The 17,135-nt window shown below is 37.1% G+C and overlaps 4 protein-coding genes across 4 annotated transcripts; 2 read left to right on the forward strand and 2 right to left on the reverse strand.

The window, feature by feature from the left end:
- The first annotated feature begins 7,194 nt into the window (after positions 1 to 7,194).
- Positions 7,195 to 11,658, forward strand: LOC108805732 (oligopeptide transporter 4). The gene is made up of 5 exons (XM_018577663.2): positions 7,195 to 7,786; positions 7,953 to 8,050; positions 9,637 to 10,200; positions 10,269 to 10,521; positions 10,683 to 11,658. The coding sequence occupies exons 1-5, from the start codon at positions 7,310 to 7,312 to the stop codon at positions 11,478 to 11,480; spliced, it is 2,190 nt and encodes a 729-aa protein (XP_018433165.1). The 5' UTR covers positions 7,195 to 7,309; the 3' UTR covers positions 11,481 to 11,658.
- Positions 11,659 to 12,372: 714 nt separating this feature from the next.
- Positions 12,373 to 13,737, forward strand: LOC108810175 (uncharacterized). The gene has a single exon (XM_018582303.2). It carries the CDS (start codon positions 12,471 to 12,473, stop codon positions 13,608 to 13,610), a length of 1,140 nt encoding a protein of 379 aa, XP_018437805.1. The 5' UTR covers positions 12,373 to 12,470; the 3' UTR covers positions 13,611 to 13,737.
- A 476-nt stretch (positions 13,738 to 14,213) lies between these two features.
- Positions 14,214 to 14,615, reverse strand: LOC108807819 (uncharacterized). The gene has a single exon (XM_018580061.1). The coding sequence runs from the start codon at positions 14,613 to 14,615 to the stop codon at positions 14,214 to 14,216; it is 402 nt and encodes a 133-aa protein (XP_018435563.1).
- A 45-nt stretch (positions 14,616 to 14,660) lies between these two features.
- On the reverse strand, positions 14,661 to 17,065 carry LOC108807818 (uncharacterized). Its single transcript, XM_056986952.1, has 4 exons — positions 16,987 to 17,065; positions 16,196 to 16,883; positions 15,746 to 16,130; positions 14,661 to 15,467 (listed from the first exon to the last, which is right to left on the reverse strand). Exons 1-4 carry the CDS (start codon positions 17,063 to 17,065, stop codon positions 14,661 to 14,663), a joined length of 1,959 nt encoding a protein of 652 aa, XP_056842932.1.
- Between the last annotated feature and the right edge of the window lie 70 nt (positions 17,066 to 17,135).

The following is a 17,135-nucleotide window of genomic DNA, read 5'->3' on the forward strand; positions in this document are numbered from 1 at the left end:
ATTTTGGAGTTAATTAAATACATAACTGCACAAAATTTTCAGAGTTTTCAGAAATTTCAGAGTTTTATGAACTTTATTTGATTGTCATTACCCTGCCCACTGGTACGTAATTTGAGTTTTTTTGTAATGTATAATTGCACATAATCTTCTAATGCCACCAGTTTGAGGTCAATCGGGGTCCTTAGTCAAAAGTTATGATAGTTTACTGAAGAGTGGTCGTTTGACGCACGAAGAGGAAACTTAATATCCCAAGACATCTGTGGACATTGCACATAAGGTTGTGGAATATTAGCAGACATCCTTGGAATGTCATAAGACTTCTTTGGAATGTCATAAGAGTTTCTTGGAATTTTCTGAGACGTTCCTAAACTGCATTTAAACGTCATTACCCTATCCACTGGTCTTATGACTTCTTTGGAATGTCATAAGACTTCCTTGAAATGTCCTGAGACGTTCCTAAACTGTATTTGAACGTCATTATTGTATCCATTGGTTTGTTTCGAACAATTTTGGGAGATTTGAGAGTTATTTAAAAACATAACTGCACAACATTTTCAGGAATTTTTGAGTTTTATGAACTAACAATGCCACCAGTTTGAGGTCAATCGGGGTCCTTAGTCATCAGACTTCTTTGGAATATCATAAGACTTCCTTGAAATGTCCAGAGACGTTCCTAATTATATTTGAACGTCATTACTGTATCCACTGGTTTGTTTCCAACAATTTTGGTAGATTTTGGAGTTATTTAAATACATAACTGCACAAAAGTTTCAGAATTTTTTGAAATTTTAGGGTTTTGTGAACTTTATGTGATCGTCATTACTCTGTCCACTGGTACGTTTTTAGCAACTTTGGGAGATTTTGATTTTTTTGTAATATATCTTGATGTTGTATTTTCTCTTTTTTTTGGTATATGGGAGTCAGAACCTCTTATAACTCATTTGAACCAAATATCTATATAAAAAATAGAAAGATTACTATAATAACACTAATTCATCTTCTTATTACTAGATTAGTTTATAATTTTTTTTTAATTACTAGAATATTTTGCATACTCATTATACCCTTTTTCTTTGTTAAAAATCATATTACCAAAAATGCCATTATTATTTTTTGCCACATCATCAAAAATCTGCCGTAAATAAATAAAAATATTTATCGAATAAAATCTATGACACACGAGAGAACAGTTTTTCTACTTTCTGGCAGATGTATTATCTATCGAAAACTTATCAAAATAGACTTAAAATTGTTAAAGACTTTTAGGAATAAGTCCACCATACGTTACAGTAGATTTGTTTACGTTGGAAGATTTCTTTTCTACTGACAACTTTTATATGGCAGATTTTTAATATGTGGAATATTTTCACACAGTAAACGAAATTTGTCTCGTAGACTTTTTAATAGTTTGGCAGATTATTTTGTTTTCGAGGTAGCATACATATTTTATTCGTTTATACACGACAAACTTTTCGAATAAGAATGCTTGCAGCAGACTTATAAATTAATAGCATAACTAACTATATATGTTAGCATACTTTTTCTACGTCATGACAGCTCATCACGAGTAATATGCAGTAACAGACTTTTTAACCTTGATTCCGGTTTAGTAATTGAACCAATTATAATTAAAAATTCCAGTTACCTAATTAAAATTAATAAATTTTGGTCAACTAATTGAATAAAAAATTGACCACTGACCATCATCAGTTACTAAAACCTAGGTCTAGCCGTAAAATTTCTTCTCCAAGTCACGATAAGAAACGACCTATAAAAAAATAGAATAAATGGTCAATTTATCATCAGTTGGTCACAATTGTAAAATATGTCATGTTGCTTAGATAATTTGTTCTCATTTGCTATTGTTTCTAGACATATGTAGACATTGCACATAAGGTTGTGGAATGTCACCAGACATCCTTGGAATATCATAAGACTTCTTTGGAATGTCATAAGATTTCCTTGGAATGTCATAAGATTTCCTTGGAATGTCATGAGACATTCTTAAATTGTATTTAAACTTCATTACTCTATTTTAGTTTGTTTCGAGCAATTTTGGGAGATTTTGGAGTTATTTAAATTCATAACTGCACAAAACTTTTAGAAATTTCATAAGACTTCTTTGGAATGTCATAAGACTTCCTTAGAATGTCATAAGACTTTTTTGGAATGTCATAAGACTTCCTTAAAATGTCCTGAGACGTTCCTAAAATGTATTTGAACGTCTTTACTGTATCCACTAGTTTGTTTTGAACAATTTTAGGTGATTTTGGAGTTATTTAAATACATAACTGCACAAAATTTTCAGAACTTTTCAAAAATTTCAAGGTTTTATGAACTTTATGTGATCTTCATTACCGTGCCCACTAGTACGTTTTAAGCAATTTTGGGAGATTTTGAGTTTTTTTTATGGAATGTATGATTGCATATAATCTTCAAAATTTTATCTATTGATATAGAATTAGATAGCGGTGAAATTGAGCTCATCTTTTCAGAAACGGTAGAGGTTTTGATTAGCTTTCCAATGCCACTAGTTTGAGGTCAATCGGGGTTCTTAGTCAAAAGTTTTGATAGTTTTACTGAAGAGTGGTCGTTTGACGCACAAAGAGAAAACTTAATAGTCTAAGACATCTCTGGACATTGCACATAAGGCTGTGGAATGTCAGCAGACATCCTTGGAATGTAATAAGACTTCTTTGGAATGTCATATGAGTTTCTTGGAATATTCTGAGACGTTCATAAACTGTATTTAAACGTCATTACCCTATCCACTGGTTTGTTTCGAGCAATTTCGGGAGATTTTGGAGTTATTTAAATGCATAATTACACAGAATCTTTAGAATTTTATCTATTGATAGAGAATAAGCTATGGTGATTTTGAGCTCATCTTTTCACAATTGATAGAGATTTTGATTATCTTAACAATGCCACCAGTTTGAGGTCAATCGGGTCTTTAGTCAAGAGTTATAATAATTTTACTGATAAGTGGTCGTTTGACGCACAAAGAAAAAAAACTTAATATCCTAAGACATATGTGGACAATGCACATAAGGTTGTGGAATGTAAGCAGACATCTTTGGAATGTCATAAGACTTCTTTGGAATGTCATAAGACTTTCTTGGAATGTCATAAGAGTTCTTTGGAATGTCATGAAACATCCCTAAACTTTATTTAAACGTCATCACCCTATTTTGGTTTGTTTCGAGCAATTTTAGGAGATTTTGGAATTATTTAATTTCGTAACTGCACAAAACTTTCAAAAATTTTATAAGACTTCTTTGGAATGTTCTGAGACGTTCTTAAACTATATTCGAACATCGTTACTGTATCCACTCGTTTATTTCGAAAAATTTTAGGAGATTTTGGAGTTGTTTAAATACATAACTGCACAAAATTTTCAGAATTTTCAAAAATTTCAGATCTTTATGAACTTTATGTGATCGTCATTACCGTGCCTACTGGTACATTTTAAACAATAAGACTTCTTTGGAATGTCATATGAGTTCCTTGGAATATTCTGAGACGTTCCTAAATTGTATTTAAACGTCATTGCCCTATTCACTGGTTTGTTTCGAGCAATTTTGAGAGATTTTGGAGTTATTTAAATGCATAATTACACAGAATCTTTAGAATTTTATCTATTGATAACAAGCTATGGTGATTTTGAGCTCATATTTTCTCAATTGATAGAGATTTTGATTATCTTAACAATGCCACCAGTTTGAGGTCAATCGGGTCCTTAGTCAAGAGTTATAATAATTTTATTGATAAGTGGTCGTTTGACGCACAAAAAAAACTTAATATCCTAAGACATATGTGGACAATGCACATAAAGTTATGGAATGTAAGCAGACATCCTTGGAATGTCGTAAGACTTCTTTGGAATGTCATAAGACTTCCTTGGAATGTCATAAGACTTCCTTGGAATGTCATGAAACGTTTCTAAACTTTATTTAAACGTCATTACCCTATTTTGGTTTGTTTCGAGCAATTTTAGGAGATTTTGGAATTATTTAAATTCATAACTGCACAAAACTTTCAAAAAATTTATAAGCCATCTTTGGAATGTCATAAGACTTCTTTGGAATGTCCTGAGACGTTCTTAAACTATATTCGAATGTCATTACTCTATCCACTCGTTTATTTCGAAAAATTTTAGGAGATTTTGGAGTTGTTTAAATACATAACTGCACAAAATTTCAGAATTTTCAAAAATTTCAGAGCTTTATGAACTTTATGTGATCGTCATTACCCTGCCTACTGGTACATTTTAAGCAACTTTGAGAGATTTTGAGTTTTTTTGTAATGTATAATTGAACATAATCTTCAAAATTTTATCTATTGATAAATAACTAGCTATGGTGAAATTGAGCTCATCTTTTCAGAAACGATAGAGATTTTGATTAGCTTTCCAATGCCACCAGTTTGAGGTCAATCGTGGGTTTTGGTCAAAAGTTTTGATAATTTTACTGAAGAGTGGTCGTTTGACGCACGAAGAGGAAACTTAATATCCTAAGCCATATGTGAACATTGCACATAAGGTTGTGGAAAGTCAACATACATCTTTGGAATGTCATAAGACTTCTTTGGAATGTCATAAGATTTCTTTGGAATGTCCTCAATCGTTCCTAAATTGTATTTGAATGTCATTACCCTATTTTGGTTTTTTCGAGCAATTTTGGGAGATTTTGAAGTTATTTAAATTCATAACTGCACAAAATTTTAAGAATTTTCAGAAATTTCAGAGTTTTATGAACTTAACAATGCCATCAGCTTGAGGTTAATCGGGGTCTTTAGTCAAAAGTTATGACAGTTTTACTGAACAGTGATCGTTTAACCCACTAAGAAGAAATTTAATATCCTAAGACATCTGTGGACATTGCACATATGGTTGTGGAAGGTCACCAAACATCATTGGAATGTCATAAGACTTCTTTAGAATGTCATAAGACTTTTTTAGAATGTCATAAGACTTCCTTGGAATGTCATAAGACTTCTTTGGAATGTCCTGAGACGTTCCTAAAATGTATTTGAACGTCATTACTGTATCGACTGGTTTGTTTCGAACAATTTTGAGAGATTTGGAGTTATTTAAATACATAACTGCACAAAAAATTTAGAATTTTCAGAAAATTCAGGGTTTTATGAACTTTATGTGATTGTCATTACCTTGCCCAATGGTATGTATTAAGCAACTTAGGGATATTTTGAGTTTTTTTGTAATGTATAATTGCACATAATCTTCAAAATTTTATCTATTGATATAAAACTAGCTATGGTGAAATTGAGCTCATATTTTCTTAAACGATAGAGATTTTGATTACCTTTCTAATGCCACCAGTTTTAGGTCAATCGGGGTTCTTAGTCAAAAGTTATGATAGTTTTACTGAAGAGTGGTCGTTTGACGCACGAAGAGGAAACTTAATATCCTAAAACATCTGTGGACATTGCACATAAGGTTGTGGAATATCAGCAGACATCTTTGTAATGTCATAAGACTTATTTAGAATGTCATAAGAGTTCCTTGGAATGTTCTGAGACGTTCCTAAACTGTATTTAAACGTCATTATCCTATCCACTGGTTTGTTTCGAGCAATTTTGGGAGATTTTGGAGTTATTTAAATGCATAACTACACAGAATCTTCAGAATTTTATCTATTGATAGAGAACTAGCTATGATGATTTTGCGCTCATCTTTTCACAAACGGTAGAATTTTTGATTATTTTAACAATGCCACCAGTTTAAGGTCAATCGGGTCCTTAGTCAAGAGTTATAATAATTTTACTGAAAAGTGGTCGTTTGACGCACGAAGAAAAAACTTAATATCCTAAAACATATATGGACAATGCACATAAGGTTGTGGAATGTCAACAGACATCTTTGGAATGTCATAAGACTTCCTTGGAATGTCATAAGACTTCCTTGGAATGTCATAAGATTTCCTTGAAATGTCCTGAGACGTTCCTAAACTGTATTTGAACGTTATTACTGTATCCACTGGGTTGTTTCGAACAATTTTGGGAGATTTTAGAGTTATTTAAAAACATAAATTCACAAAATTTTCAGGAATTTTTGAGTTTTATGAACTTAACAATGCCACCAGTTTGAGGTCAGTCGGGGTCTTTAGTCAAAGTATGATAGTTTTAATAAAGAGTGGTTGTTTAATGCACGAAGAAAAAACTTAATATCCTAAGATATCTGTGGACATAAGGTTGTGGAATGTCACCAGACATCTTTGGAATGTCATAAAACTTCTTTAGAATGTCATAAGACTTCACTGAAATATCCTGAGACGTTCATAACATGTATTTGAACGTCATTATTGTATCCACTTGTTTGTTTCGAACAATTTTGGAGATTTGAGAGTTATTTAAATACATATCTGCACAAAATTTTCAGAATTTTCAGAAATTTTAGAGTTTTATGAATTTTATGTGATCGTCAATATCTTGCCCACTAGTATATATAATGTGTTATTATTTTTTCCTTGATGGAAGGAAACATAAAAGATTGCCACATATATCATTCACTTATTGACCCAAAAAAAGATAATTCACTTGTTTGTTTCATTTATTTTCAGTATATATAGCTTACATACTTGTTTATGGTTATATAATGATTTGTTTCTGTAATTGTGTGACGGTTTTAATTTGGCAAAGAAGAAAACTTGTCGCATGGAAAGTCATTGCAAATATAGATTTATGTAAAATCAGATAAGATTGAAGAAAATGAGAAACACTGTAGTTGATTTTGGTGTTTATATTTCTGCTCTTACAATAATTCATAAACCTAAAACACGTCAAATAATTAATGGTAGACAAATACAATGTGAATGCGACTTTGACAATTCTTAATTTTATTGGCGTATTCTTAGATATGCAAAGCGATGACTATCAACATCAGAAAGGTTCCTTCACCTCTTTTTATTTTCTTTCTTGTTTGATTATAAATTATAATCATCCAGTTCATAAACTAAAACATAATTTCCTTCATACGTCAAAGAATCAACTATCATTTAAACTTTCCTCTTTTTTGGCCACTACTGCAATATTAAATTTCATTGCTTAAACATCATATCACAACGATGCGTTGACTCTTAAGAGCCAATCAGTACTTCTTATTAGAATAATCAAACTGCGTTAATCGTCTTTTATTTATTTCAATAAATATCTTTATTTATAAAGAGAGGTTGGTCACCTTGGTCTTATCAGTCTCACGTAAAGATTCCTAGTCGTTAATTACAGCTCTCTCTTTCTCTCATCTCTTTCTCACTTACACACAACACAAGTAGATTCCCTCTTCACCGGAATGGCCACCACCGAAGAGTCTTACGACGACGACGTATCACCTATCGAAGAAGTCCGTTTAACCGTAACAAACACTGACGACCATACACTACCGGTTTGGACATTCAGGATGTGGTTTTTGGGTCTAATCTCATGTGCCCTCCTCTCTTTCCTTAACCAATTCTTCTCGTACCGGACCGAACCGCTTGTCATCACTCAAATCACGGTTCAAGTGGCTACACTCCCCATAGGCCATTTCTTGGCCAAGGTGCTTCCCAAAACTCAGTTCGGGATACCAGGATTTGGATCGACCCGGTTCTCGTTGAACCCGGGTCCGTTTAACATGAAGGAACATGTGTTGATCTCCATTTTCGCTAATGCGGGTAGTGCGTTCGGATCCGGGTCGGCTTATGCGGTTGGTATCGTCACAATTATTAAAGCTTTTTATCACAAGAACATCTCTTTCATAGCCGGCTGGCTCCTCATCATCACCACTCAGGTATTATATTCCTAACCACAATCATTTCTTCTCAAGTTGCTATATAATCTTTTATAATAAATAAGACACTAGTGAAAACGTAAGCAAGTAAATAACAAGTTGAAAAAATCACGTGAAAGTTGAAGAAAGTTACGTCTTCATGTTCATATTTGTTACAAAATGATAGGTATTGGGATATGGATGGGCCGGTTTACTAAGGAAATACGTGGTTGAACCGGCTCACATGTGGTGGCCTAGCACTTTGGTTCAAGTGTCACTGTTTCGGTGAGTATTCTATTCTTGAATTAACAACTAATTGTTTCTCCTTTTGTAACAAAGCTACATAATAATATGGTAAGATACTAAGGTTAGCATCAGTCTGAGGGAGAAAAGCAACTTTACGATTACTTTTCAAAATCTTAAAGACAAAGTAAACACACGATTTATTCTTTGTATTAATGTGTGTATCAAAATACAAGCTTATCTACAACTCTTTCCCCAAAAACAGCATCTCATATAAAATAATTTTATTATATACCCAAATATTATCGTATAGGAAGATTTTGGTTGTAGGGAAATAATATAATCAATTACCCACTACAATAGAGTGGACACTAGCTAAATTTATGGGTCCACGCCTGTGGGTTGCAAGCAGAACAAAATACAGTGAATAAGTATGAATACACGTGAGTCAAAGAGGATATAGACATGGCGGTCTTTTAACGTATTCCGTAACCGTAAAGTATGACCTTACTTACCTATTCACTCGGTGGTCCACAAGTTAGAGTTTCAAATTTTCACATTTCATAACGAGAAGAAATAATGATAACATATATAACATATTTTACTATTTTGAAGACAAGTCAGATCTTTTGTAGAAAAGCATACACACGTTATCGCCTTAATTGAGCTTTTGAATTTATTAAAATAACAATAAATGGGGTTAGTAGTCCAATCCATGGCTGTGGTGGAGGTTTCACGTGGTGGGTCTATGCATATTTAGTATTCAACATATAATTAATGGGAGGTTACAAAGTTATTAGACGTCATCTAGTTATAAGTTTATAACGCAGACAGCTTAAATACACGTTTGGGTCTTATAAGTCGCAGAATGGTTTTGCTGCAAAGAGTCAAGATCCATTAAATGCGAAAATAGTATAATCTAATTATAAATTTAGAAGTATAGTTTATCACACCCACTATACAGTAATGAATTAAACTAGTATCACTAACTGAGTATATGCACACAAAATAGGAAACATTTAAATTTATCTACAACTCCTGTAATTCATAGATAGCATGATAATAATTTGTCATAAACAAAGTTTTTACAATTCAAAGTAAATATTCCATCCATTTCAAAATAATAAATGTTTTAGAATTTTCATATTTTTTAATAAAACGTAGTAAAATTTAATTATAAATGCAGAACTTTTTCTAATTTTATATTTTCTTATATTTGTAAACCAATAAAACTTTGAAAAATATAGTTAGTGTTTTTGAACTTCACAATTTTTTATTATTAGTTAACAAAAACTTCATCGGAAATATAAAAAATTGTACTTTTTTGAAACACAATTTTTCTCTAACATACATTTTTTGAAACGAAATAGAGTATCCGAGTAAAAAATCAAAAAATTCTTGGTATATGTATAACCATGATCATTATAATTATTATTTTTATAATCATAAATGACAACTCCATTAATCATCGTTTTGGTAATGATGTATTTGATGTCATAGCTAAAATTTAGAAACATTTTCTGAAGTGAATTCCGAAGAATATAGTTGCTTTGTTGAAAGTGCACGTAGAGTCATAGTCATTTAAATAAATGCTAGACTTTTAAATGAAAAAAATAACTTGAATGTAGGGCACTGCATGAGAAGGATGAGCAAAGGATGACGAGAGCAAAATTCTTTGTAATAGCACTAGTCTGCAGTTTCGGATGGTACATAGTCCCTGGCTATCTCTTCACAACACTCACAAGCATCTCATGGATTTGTTGGGCATTTCCACGATCAGTCACTGCTCAACAGATTGGTTCGGGAATGAGAGGTCTCGGTCTTGGAGCCTTCACACTAGACTGGACCGCGGTTGCTTCCTTCTTGTTCAGTCCACTCATTAGCCCCTTCTTCGCCATCGCTAATGTTTTCATCGGGTATGTTCTTTTGATCTACATAGTGTTGCCCGTAGCTTATTGGGGACTTGATTCTTACAACGCTACGAGGTTCCCTATATTTTCATCGCACTTGTTCACATCGGTTGGTCAGACGTACGACATCCCTGCGATCGTGAATGATAAGTTTGAGCTCGATTTAGCTAAGTATGAGCAACAAGGAAGGATTAACTTGAGCACGTTCTTTGCTATGACATATGGGCTTGGTTTCGCTACCATTGCTTCTACACTCACTCACGTAGCTCTCTTTTACGGCAGGTAACTAAAAGTATATATATAAACATCGTAAAAAAATAATATGTTGCTAATATATGTAACTTTAACAGGGAAATTACCGAGAGGTTTCGAGTTTCGTACAAAGGCAAAGAGGATGTACATACTAGGTTAATGAAGAGATATAAAGACATACCTTCATGGTGGTTCTACTCAATGCTGGGTGCAACACTTCTTATCTCTCTTGCGTTATGTGTTTTCTTGAACGATCAGGTTCAAATGCCTTGGTGGGGACTCGTGTTCGCCAGTGCCATGGCTTTCATCTTCACACTTCCCATCAGCATCATTACCGCAACAACTAACCAAGTAAGCAATTTTGACCAATTGATACATAGTTCATTTTACTAACATAGGTGTTGGTGTAATAGAAAAAATTCTTGGATAACTTAGTAGGAGTGTAGAAGTCATGGGTTCAATTTCGGTTAGGAAGCATCTAAAGGGTTAATTTAACATGTTTTAATTTGCAGACACCGGGGTTGAATATAATAACGGAGTACGCAATGGGAATCATTTACCCGGGAAGACCTATTGCAAATGTATGCTTCAAAGTATATGGATACATGAGCATGGCACAAGCTGTCTCTTTCTTAAACGACTTCAAACTTGGTCACTACATGAAGATCCCTCCAAGATCCATGTTCTTGGTTCAATTCATCGGTACAATCCTTGCTGGAACAATTAACATAACGGTTGCATGGTGGCAACTAAACTCCATAACCAACATATGCCAAGAAGAACTTCTACCTCCCAACAGTCCATGGACATGTCCGGGCGACCGTGTTTTCTTCGATGCATCGGTCATTTGGGGATTGGTCGGACCAAAACGGATCTTTGGCTCTCAAGGAAACTACGCAGCTATGAACTGGTTTTTCCTCGGTGGTGCGATAGGACCGGTGATAGTATGGTTGTGCCACAAAGCGTTTCCAAAACATTCTTGGATTCCACTAGTGAATCTACCTGTTCTTCTAGGTGCAACCGCGATGATGCCACCAGCGACCGCGGTGAACTACAACTCATGGATCTTGGTCGGGACGATATTCAACTTTTTTGTGTTCCGGTACAGGAAAAGTTGGTGGCAAAGGTATAACTACGTGCTCTCAGCTGCGATGGACGCTGGTGTAGCGTTCATGGCTGTCTTGTTGTACTTCTCGGTGGGGATGGAGGATAAGAGTTTGGATTGGTGGGGAACACAAGGTGAGCATTGTGATCTAGCTAGGTGTCCAACCGCTAGAGGAGTAATTGTTAAAGGTTGTCCGGTTATATGATCTTATGTTTCATTGGTGTGTTACGAAAGTGTATTATATTGATTTTTTTTTTCTGTAACTTCTGATTTTATTACTTCAAAATGAATGTATATGATCAGCATGTAGCAGATCATTCAAAATTAAAGTAATGTAACGAAATAATGAAATACAAAGGTCTGTCTCAACTTGTTTTTGCCAATCTATCAACAGACTTTTTTTTATAACATGTATTAGATTGATATTTATAAACAAATAAATTAACTAAACTCGAAATTTATCCTAAAAGCACAATGATTCGAAAAACGGTATAACACTTATTTTTGGACCATCAACTATGCAAAAATTATAGTTGATAAATTGTTTCCTTATGGCATGGTAGTTTACCATAAAAAGCTTACATGAATTTTGATTGGGAGTTATATTTGTTCTTAATAATAATAAAGTTAATGTATTCAATTTAAAATTTGAAACCATTTGATTCTTATGAAAAAAATATTTTTTACGGTAAATTGAAAAATTTATATGATTCTAGTTAAATTATTTTAAGAAACGCAATTAAATATATTAAAAAAAATAATTAAGAAACTTCATCAAAACAGTTTTTTTTTTTCAAATCACAATTTAAATGATAAAAACCTAAAACAATTTTAAAATAGTTTACCAAACAACAAGTAGATAGTACTAACCTAAAATTCTTATTAAAATTTTAGACAAGGCTATTTCCAAATTCTAAATTAATCGAATACACTTACACCCCATAATTTTCATGAATTAATTAGATTAATTTAGTTATGGGATACGTTAACATATCCAAACCGGTCTCCTACGGAAAAAAAAAACATCTACCAGTTTTGAGCCGTACCTCATAGAATACCCAACCAAACCGGGTTAAATCACGGTTCAGTGTTGTACCACATTTCACATCGACGAGTCCCACACCAAATCCCCAAGCTTCAATCAAATCTTAGTGAGAGAGAGAGTGGAAGAAGAAGAAGAAGAGAAGAGGAGATAATGGTAGGTAACAGAGCGGAGGCGGACCGTTGGCTCGTGACCTCAGAGAAGCTCCTCGCATCCAGCGACCTCCACGGAGCCAAATCCTTCGCGATCCGCGCGTGCGAATCCGACCCGACCCGAGCCGAGGCCGCCGACTACATCCTCGCGATCTGCGACATCCTCATCGCCGGATCCCTCCGCCTAACCGACTCCAACCTCCCCGACTGGTACTCCGTCCTCCGGCTCGGCCGTCCGACTCAGAGCCCCGAGCACGTCGCGACTCAGTACCGCAGGCTCGCTCTCCTCCTCAACCCCTCCGTCAACCGCCTCCCCTTCGCCGATAAGGCCTTCGATCTCGTCTCCGACGCCTGGCGCGTCCTCTCCGATCCGATCCGGAAGTCCTCCTACGACCGCGAGCTGCTGCAGCAGCGACCGAGTCAACGACTCGGTGAGGCGAGCGATCCGACGGAGACGAGTTTCTGGACGGCGTGTCCTTACTGCTTCGTCCTCTTCGAGTACCCTAAGCACTACGAGGAGTGTGTGTTGAAGTGTCAGGATTGTAAAAGAGCGTTTCAAGCAGTGAGGATTCAGAAGCCTCCTCTTGCTGCTGCTGCTGTTGAAGGAGGAGAAGATGTTTACTTCTGCTCGTGGAGTGTGTTTCCGTTAGGATTCTCCGGAGGGGAGTTTCAAGCTGCTCCGACGAGGAATAGCTGGTCACCTATCTCGCCTCTCTTTGCAATTCCTATTGATAAGAAGAGGAAAGAACCGGCTTCTCCGAGAATCTTTTACGATGATGATGACGTGTACGTTGCGATCTCCGATGAGGATAATGATGAGGTGAATGTTGGGAGAGGGAGAGGGAAAGGGAAAGAAGCGTTTGTGAGAAGTGGTAGTAACAAGAAACAAGGAGGAGGAGGTGTTGTTGGTTCGTCATCTGAGACTAGTAGTAGAAAAGGAGGAACTAAGAACGTAGGGAGGTTGGATTTGAATGAAGAGCCTGGTGTGGGAGGGGGGAGAAGGGAAGGCAATGGAGTTGGAAGTAGCAGAGAGGTGGATAATATCATTGAAGGGATTGGCTTCTTTGAGGGTCTTGATGAGTTTTTGATGAGTATGCCCATACTTTCCGTTGTTGGGGATGATAAGATCAAGGCTACTTAGTGAAAAGTTAGAACTCTTTCTTCTCTTGTTTTAAGTTTGCGGTGTTCTGTTCTGTTCGTTGTAGGCCTTAGTTTTCATGTCTCCTATTGATGTTGTTGGAATCTGAATGTATAAAAAAGTTCAGACTCTTTTCGCATTATGGTACATAATCATTATGGTACATGCTTCATTTGATTGTGATGGGCATTTGGGTTCTGAGCTAGGTATTAAGATTCATTTTTCAGGATTAGAGGATATAAACATGATTTGTATGTGCTGTTTTATGGTTAAAAGAAAAAAAAGAGTTGGTTACTTCTGTTCGAAAATAGAGTAAAGAAGGGGACTTTATCAATCCATGGTGATTACTAGTAAGACTAGGATATTCGAGTTTTTGAAGGTATTTGTGATTTATTTTATATGTTACAGATATTTATTTATTTTTATTTGCTCTTTTTTTTTTTTATCAAACATTTATTCATTCAAAAACTAGAGTTTTACACACCAAAGATGGAGGAGTTTAGCAATGCTAAAGCTGATTTTGCCACAGTATCAGTCTCAACATTACATAACCGAGATACATAACGAAAAGAAACAGAATCAAAGGTTTTGCTAAAGTGATAAATATCAAACACAATTCCAAACAATGCTGGGCTTGACCATGGAGAGGGAATCCGACAGAATCATTAGGACTTTAACATTTGACGAGGCGGCATACATAACCGCAAAACGGATGGCAAGGGCTTCAGCCATTAGCGCCGAGGAGATATGACTACGAGAATCACTGCAGGGACTCAGGTTCAGACAGGTATTAACACCTGAGAAGATAGCACCGATGCCACAGTTAGCAGTCCTCACATCCCAAGCTGCATCTACATTGCAAATTACAGTGTGGGGAGGAGCTTCGTGTACTGAGGGAGCGCTAGATGGTACATGATTGGAGCTAGGCCTCTGTTGCAGGATAACGTCCTGAGCTTGGGCATTCTGCCATTCTTTGGCGTCTGAGATAGCCTTCATGATGATTTCCATACTGGAAAATTTCCTATTTTCAAAACAGAGTTTGTTCATAGCTTTCTACAAGTTCCACAAAATCCATGGCCAAAGAGGGGTTGTGACTCCTACTGGTGGTAAAACCGTATGAGAGGGAGCGTTGGAGATTAATATAACAAGTGACGGGGTCGTGGGAGAAGGTCTTGAGATCAGCGGAGCTAAATCCCAGACTTCACGAGCCACCTCACAAGTTAAGAAAACATGTAGATCATCCTCTCGTCCAGCACAGGTCTTACAACCAAAGGGTGGGAAGCCTCTGACCTCTAGATTTGCGCTCACCGGTATTGCTCTGCGAACCACCTTCCACAAGAAATCCTTTAGCTTAGGTGCAGTTTTAACGTTCCAGATGCTCTTAGTCCAACTGAAGTCTTGCGCATTCGGAGCAGGGACTTCGACGTTCCGACTCGTTCCATAGCCTGTCTTCGTGGTATAGTCACCAGATTTGTCGGGAAGCCATGCCAGAGTATCACAGGAGGGGGCACAGCTTGTTTGCAGCCGCAAGATGAAGTCTTCATAAACTGGGATAAATCTCCTGATCTTGTCAATATCCCAAGAATTCGAGATTGGACATAGAAGGTCGCTCACCAGCAGGTCAGCCTCCAGTCTGTTTGGTGGGCCTATCGGAGTGATCGGGGCATCACAAGATAGCCATGGGTCTCTCCAAACACTGATCTTATCCCCACTCCCTACTGTCCAGCTGAGCCCTTTTAGTAGCAAGTCTCTTCCCACTAACACGCTCCTCCAGCCATGGGAGGAGTTGGAAGGTGCTTGACAGGTTAGGAATGATGAGTATCGAGTGTACTTCCCCAGTAGAACCCGTGCAAGTAGTGACTGAGGGTGTCAAATTATGCGCCATCCAACTTTAGCCAAGAGAGCATCGTTGAGCGTTTCAATGTCTCGGAAACCTAATCCACCAGCGTACTTAGGTAGAGTGAGTGTGTCCCAAGCCACCCAGCACATCTTCCGTTTCTCCGGGTTAGCATCCCACCAAAATCTCGTGAGCAGAGATTGAATTTGTTTGCAAAGTGACTTCGGGAGCTTGAAACAGGTCATGGAGTAGCAGGGAATCGCTGTTAGGACAGCCTTTAGGAGCACTTGCTTTCCCGCACTAGAGAGAAACCGTGATGTCCAACTGAGAGATTTCTGTCGGATGCGGCCCAAGATCGAAGCAAAGATGTCCCTTTTTTCCGGCCAAACAGCTCTGGAAGCCCAAGATATTTTCCTAAGCCTCCTTCAGTATCAATGGCTAGAGTAGCCTTGACCCGAAGCTTAACCTCCGGTGGAGTTTTGGCAGAGAACGTGATGGCTGATTTTGAGAAGTTTATACACTGTCCAGATAGCTTCTCATATGTGTGCATGATATGCAGCAAGACCGAGACACTAGAGGAGCTTGACTTGCAGAAGAACATTGTGTCGTCCGCAAACAACAAAATGATTAATCTGTGGAGAACCTCGCGACACTCTGATTCCAGGCAGTGAGCCATCCAGTAGAGCCTTGTCACACATAGCAGAGAGAACTTCAGAGCACATGATAAAGAGATAAGGGGAGAGCGGATCACCCTGCCGTATTCCACGGGATGGCTTGACTAAGCCCATTGGAGAACCATTTATGAGAAAGGAGTACGAGACTGTTTCCACACAGCTCATGATCCACGAGATCCATGAAGCCCAACTGATGCATGACAGCTCGGATAAATCCCCACTCAATCCTATCATAAGCTTTGCTCATGTCCGTTTTAACGGCCATTGAGCAATGCTTCTTGGCTTCCGAAGTACGTAGATAGTGGAGAGTTTCGTGAGTAATGAGCACGTTGTCACCTATCGCTCGCCCGGCTACAAAGGCAGACTGTGAAGTGGAGATGAGATCAGGCAAAAGTGGCTTCAACCTTCTTGTGAGAATCTTTGCTATTATCTTATAATGTGTGTTGCATAGCGCAATAGGACGGTACTCCGCCACCCTTCTCGCGCCTGTTACCTTGAGGATCAAGCGTACGTGTGTCTCGTTTTGTTGCGGATGGAGTTCCCCGGACAGAAAGAATTCTCTTACGTCTCTGCATACATCAGGCCCTATAATGTGCCAATAGGCATGGTAGAATTTGGCTGAGAAGCCATCCGGGCCCGGAGCTTTTCCACTATTGATGGAGAAAGCCGCATCTCTAATCTCCGAATCACTCGGAATAAGGGTTAAGCGTTGATTGGATTCAGCAGAGACTTTGCAGCATAGGATCTCGGAAACTTTACCAAAATCTGCATTGTTGTTTGTCTGAAATATGTTTTGAAAATATTCTGAAATTACAGTGCAGATTTGGCCTTCTTCAAAGACATTATGTCCCTCATCATCTTCTATTACAGAAAGAGAGTTGATCAGACGGCGTTGGTGAGTTGCAGCATGGAAGAAGTCCGTGTTCTGGTCTCCGCTTTTCAGCCATTGAATACGGCTGCGTTGTAGCCAAAAGCTTTCCTCCTCCTTATAAGCAGCTGTCAGAGTAGAAGTCAGGT

Source organism: Raphanus sativus, chromosome 6, assembly GCF_000801105.2.
Source record: "Raphanus sativus cultivar WK10039 chromosome 6, ASM80110v3, whole genome shotgun sequence".
Taxonomy (NCBI): Eukaryota; Viridiplantae; Streptophyta; class Magnoliopsida; order Brassicales; family Brassicaceae; genus Raphanus; species Raphanus sativus.

What these genes read in the sequence shown, in the direction of transcription:
- LOC108805732 (XM_018577663.2), top strand. Translation starts at nt 7,310, where the DNA reads ATGGCCACCACCGAAGAGTCTTACGACGACGACGTATCACCTATCGAA. An exon ending in GTTCAAGTGTCACTGTTTCG is followed by an intron (nt 8,051 to 9,636) that starts GTGAGTATTCTA and finishes ACTTGAATGTAG; the next exon opens with GGCACTGCATGAGAAGGATG. An exon ending in GTAGCTCTCTTTTACGGCAG is followed by an intron (nt 10,201 to 10,268) that starts GTAACTAAAAGT and finishes TAACTTTAACAG; the next exon opens with GGAAATTACCGAGAGGTTTC.
- LOC108807818 (XM_056986952.1), bottom strand. Translation starts at nt 17,065, where the DNA reads ATGGCTGAAAAGCGGAGACCAGAACACGGACTTCTTCCATGCTGCAAC. An exon ending in GTCTGATCAACTCTCTTTCT is followed by an intron (nt 16,884 to 16,986) that starts GTAATAGAAGAT and finishes ACAACAATGCAG; the next exon opens with ATTTTGGTAAAGTTTCCGAG. An exon ending in ATCCCGTGGAATACGGCAGG is followed by an intron (nt 16,131 to 16,195) that starts GTGATCCGCTCT and finishes ATGTGTGACAAG; the next exon opens with GCTCTACTGGATGGCTCACT.
- LOC108810175 (XM_018582303.2), top strand. Translation starts at nt 12,471, where the DNA reads ATGGTAGGTAACAGAGCGGAGGCGGACCGTTGGCTCGTGACCTCAGAG.
- LOC108807819 (XM_018580061.1), bottom strand. Translation starts at nt 14,615, where the DNA reads ATGGAAATCATCATGAAGGCTATCTCAGACGCCAAAGAATGGCAGAAT.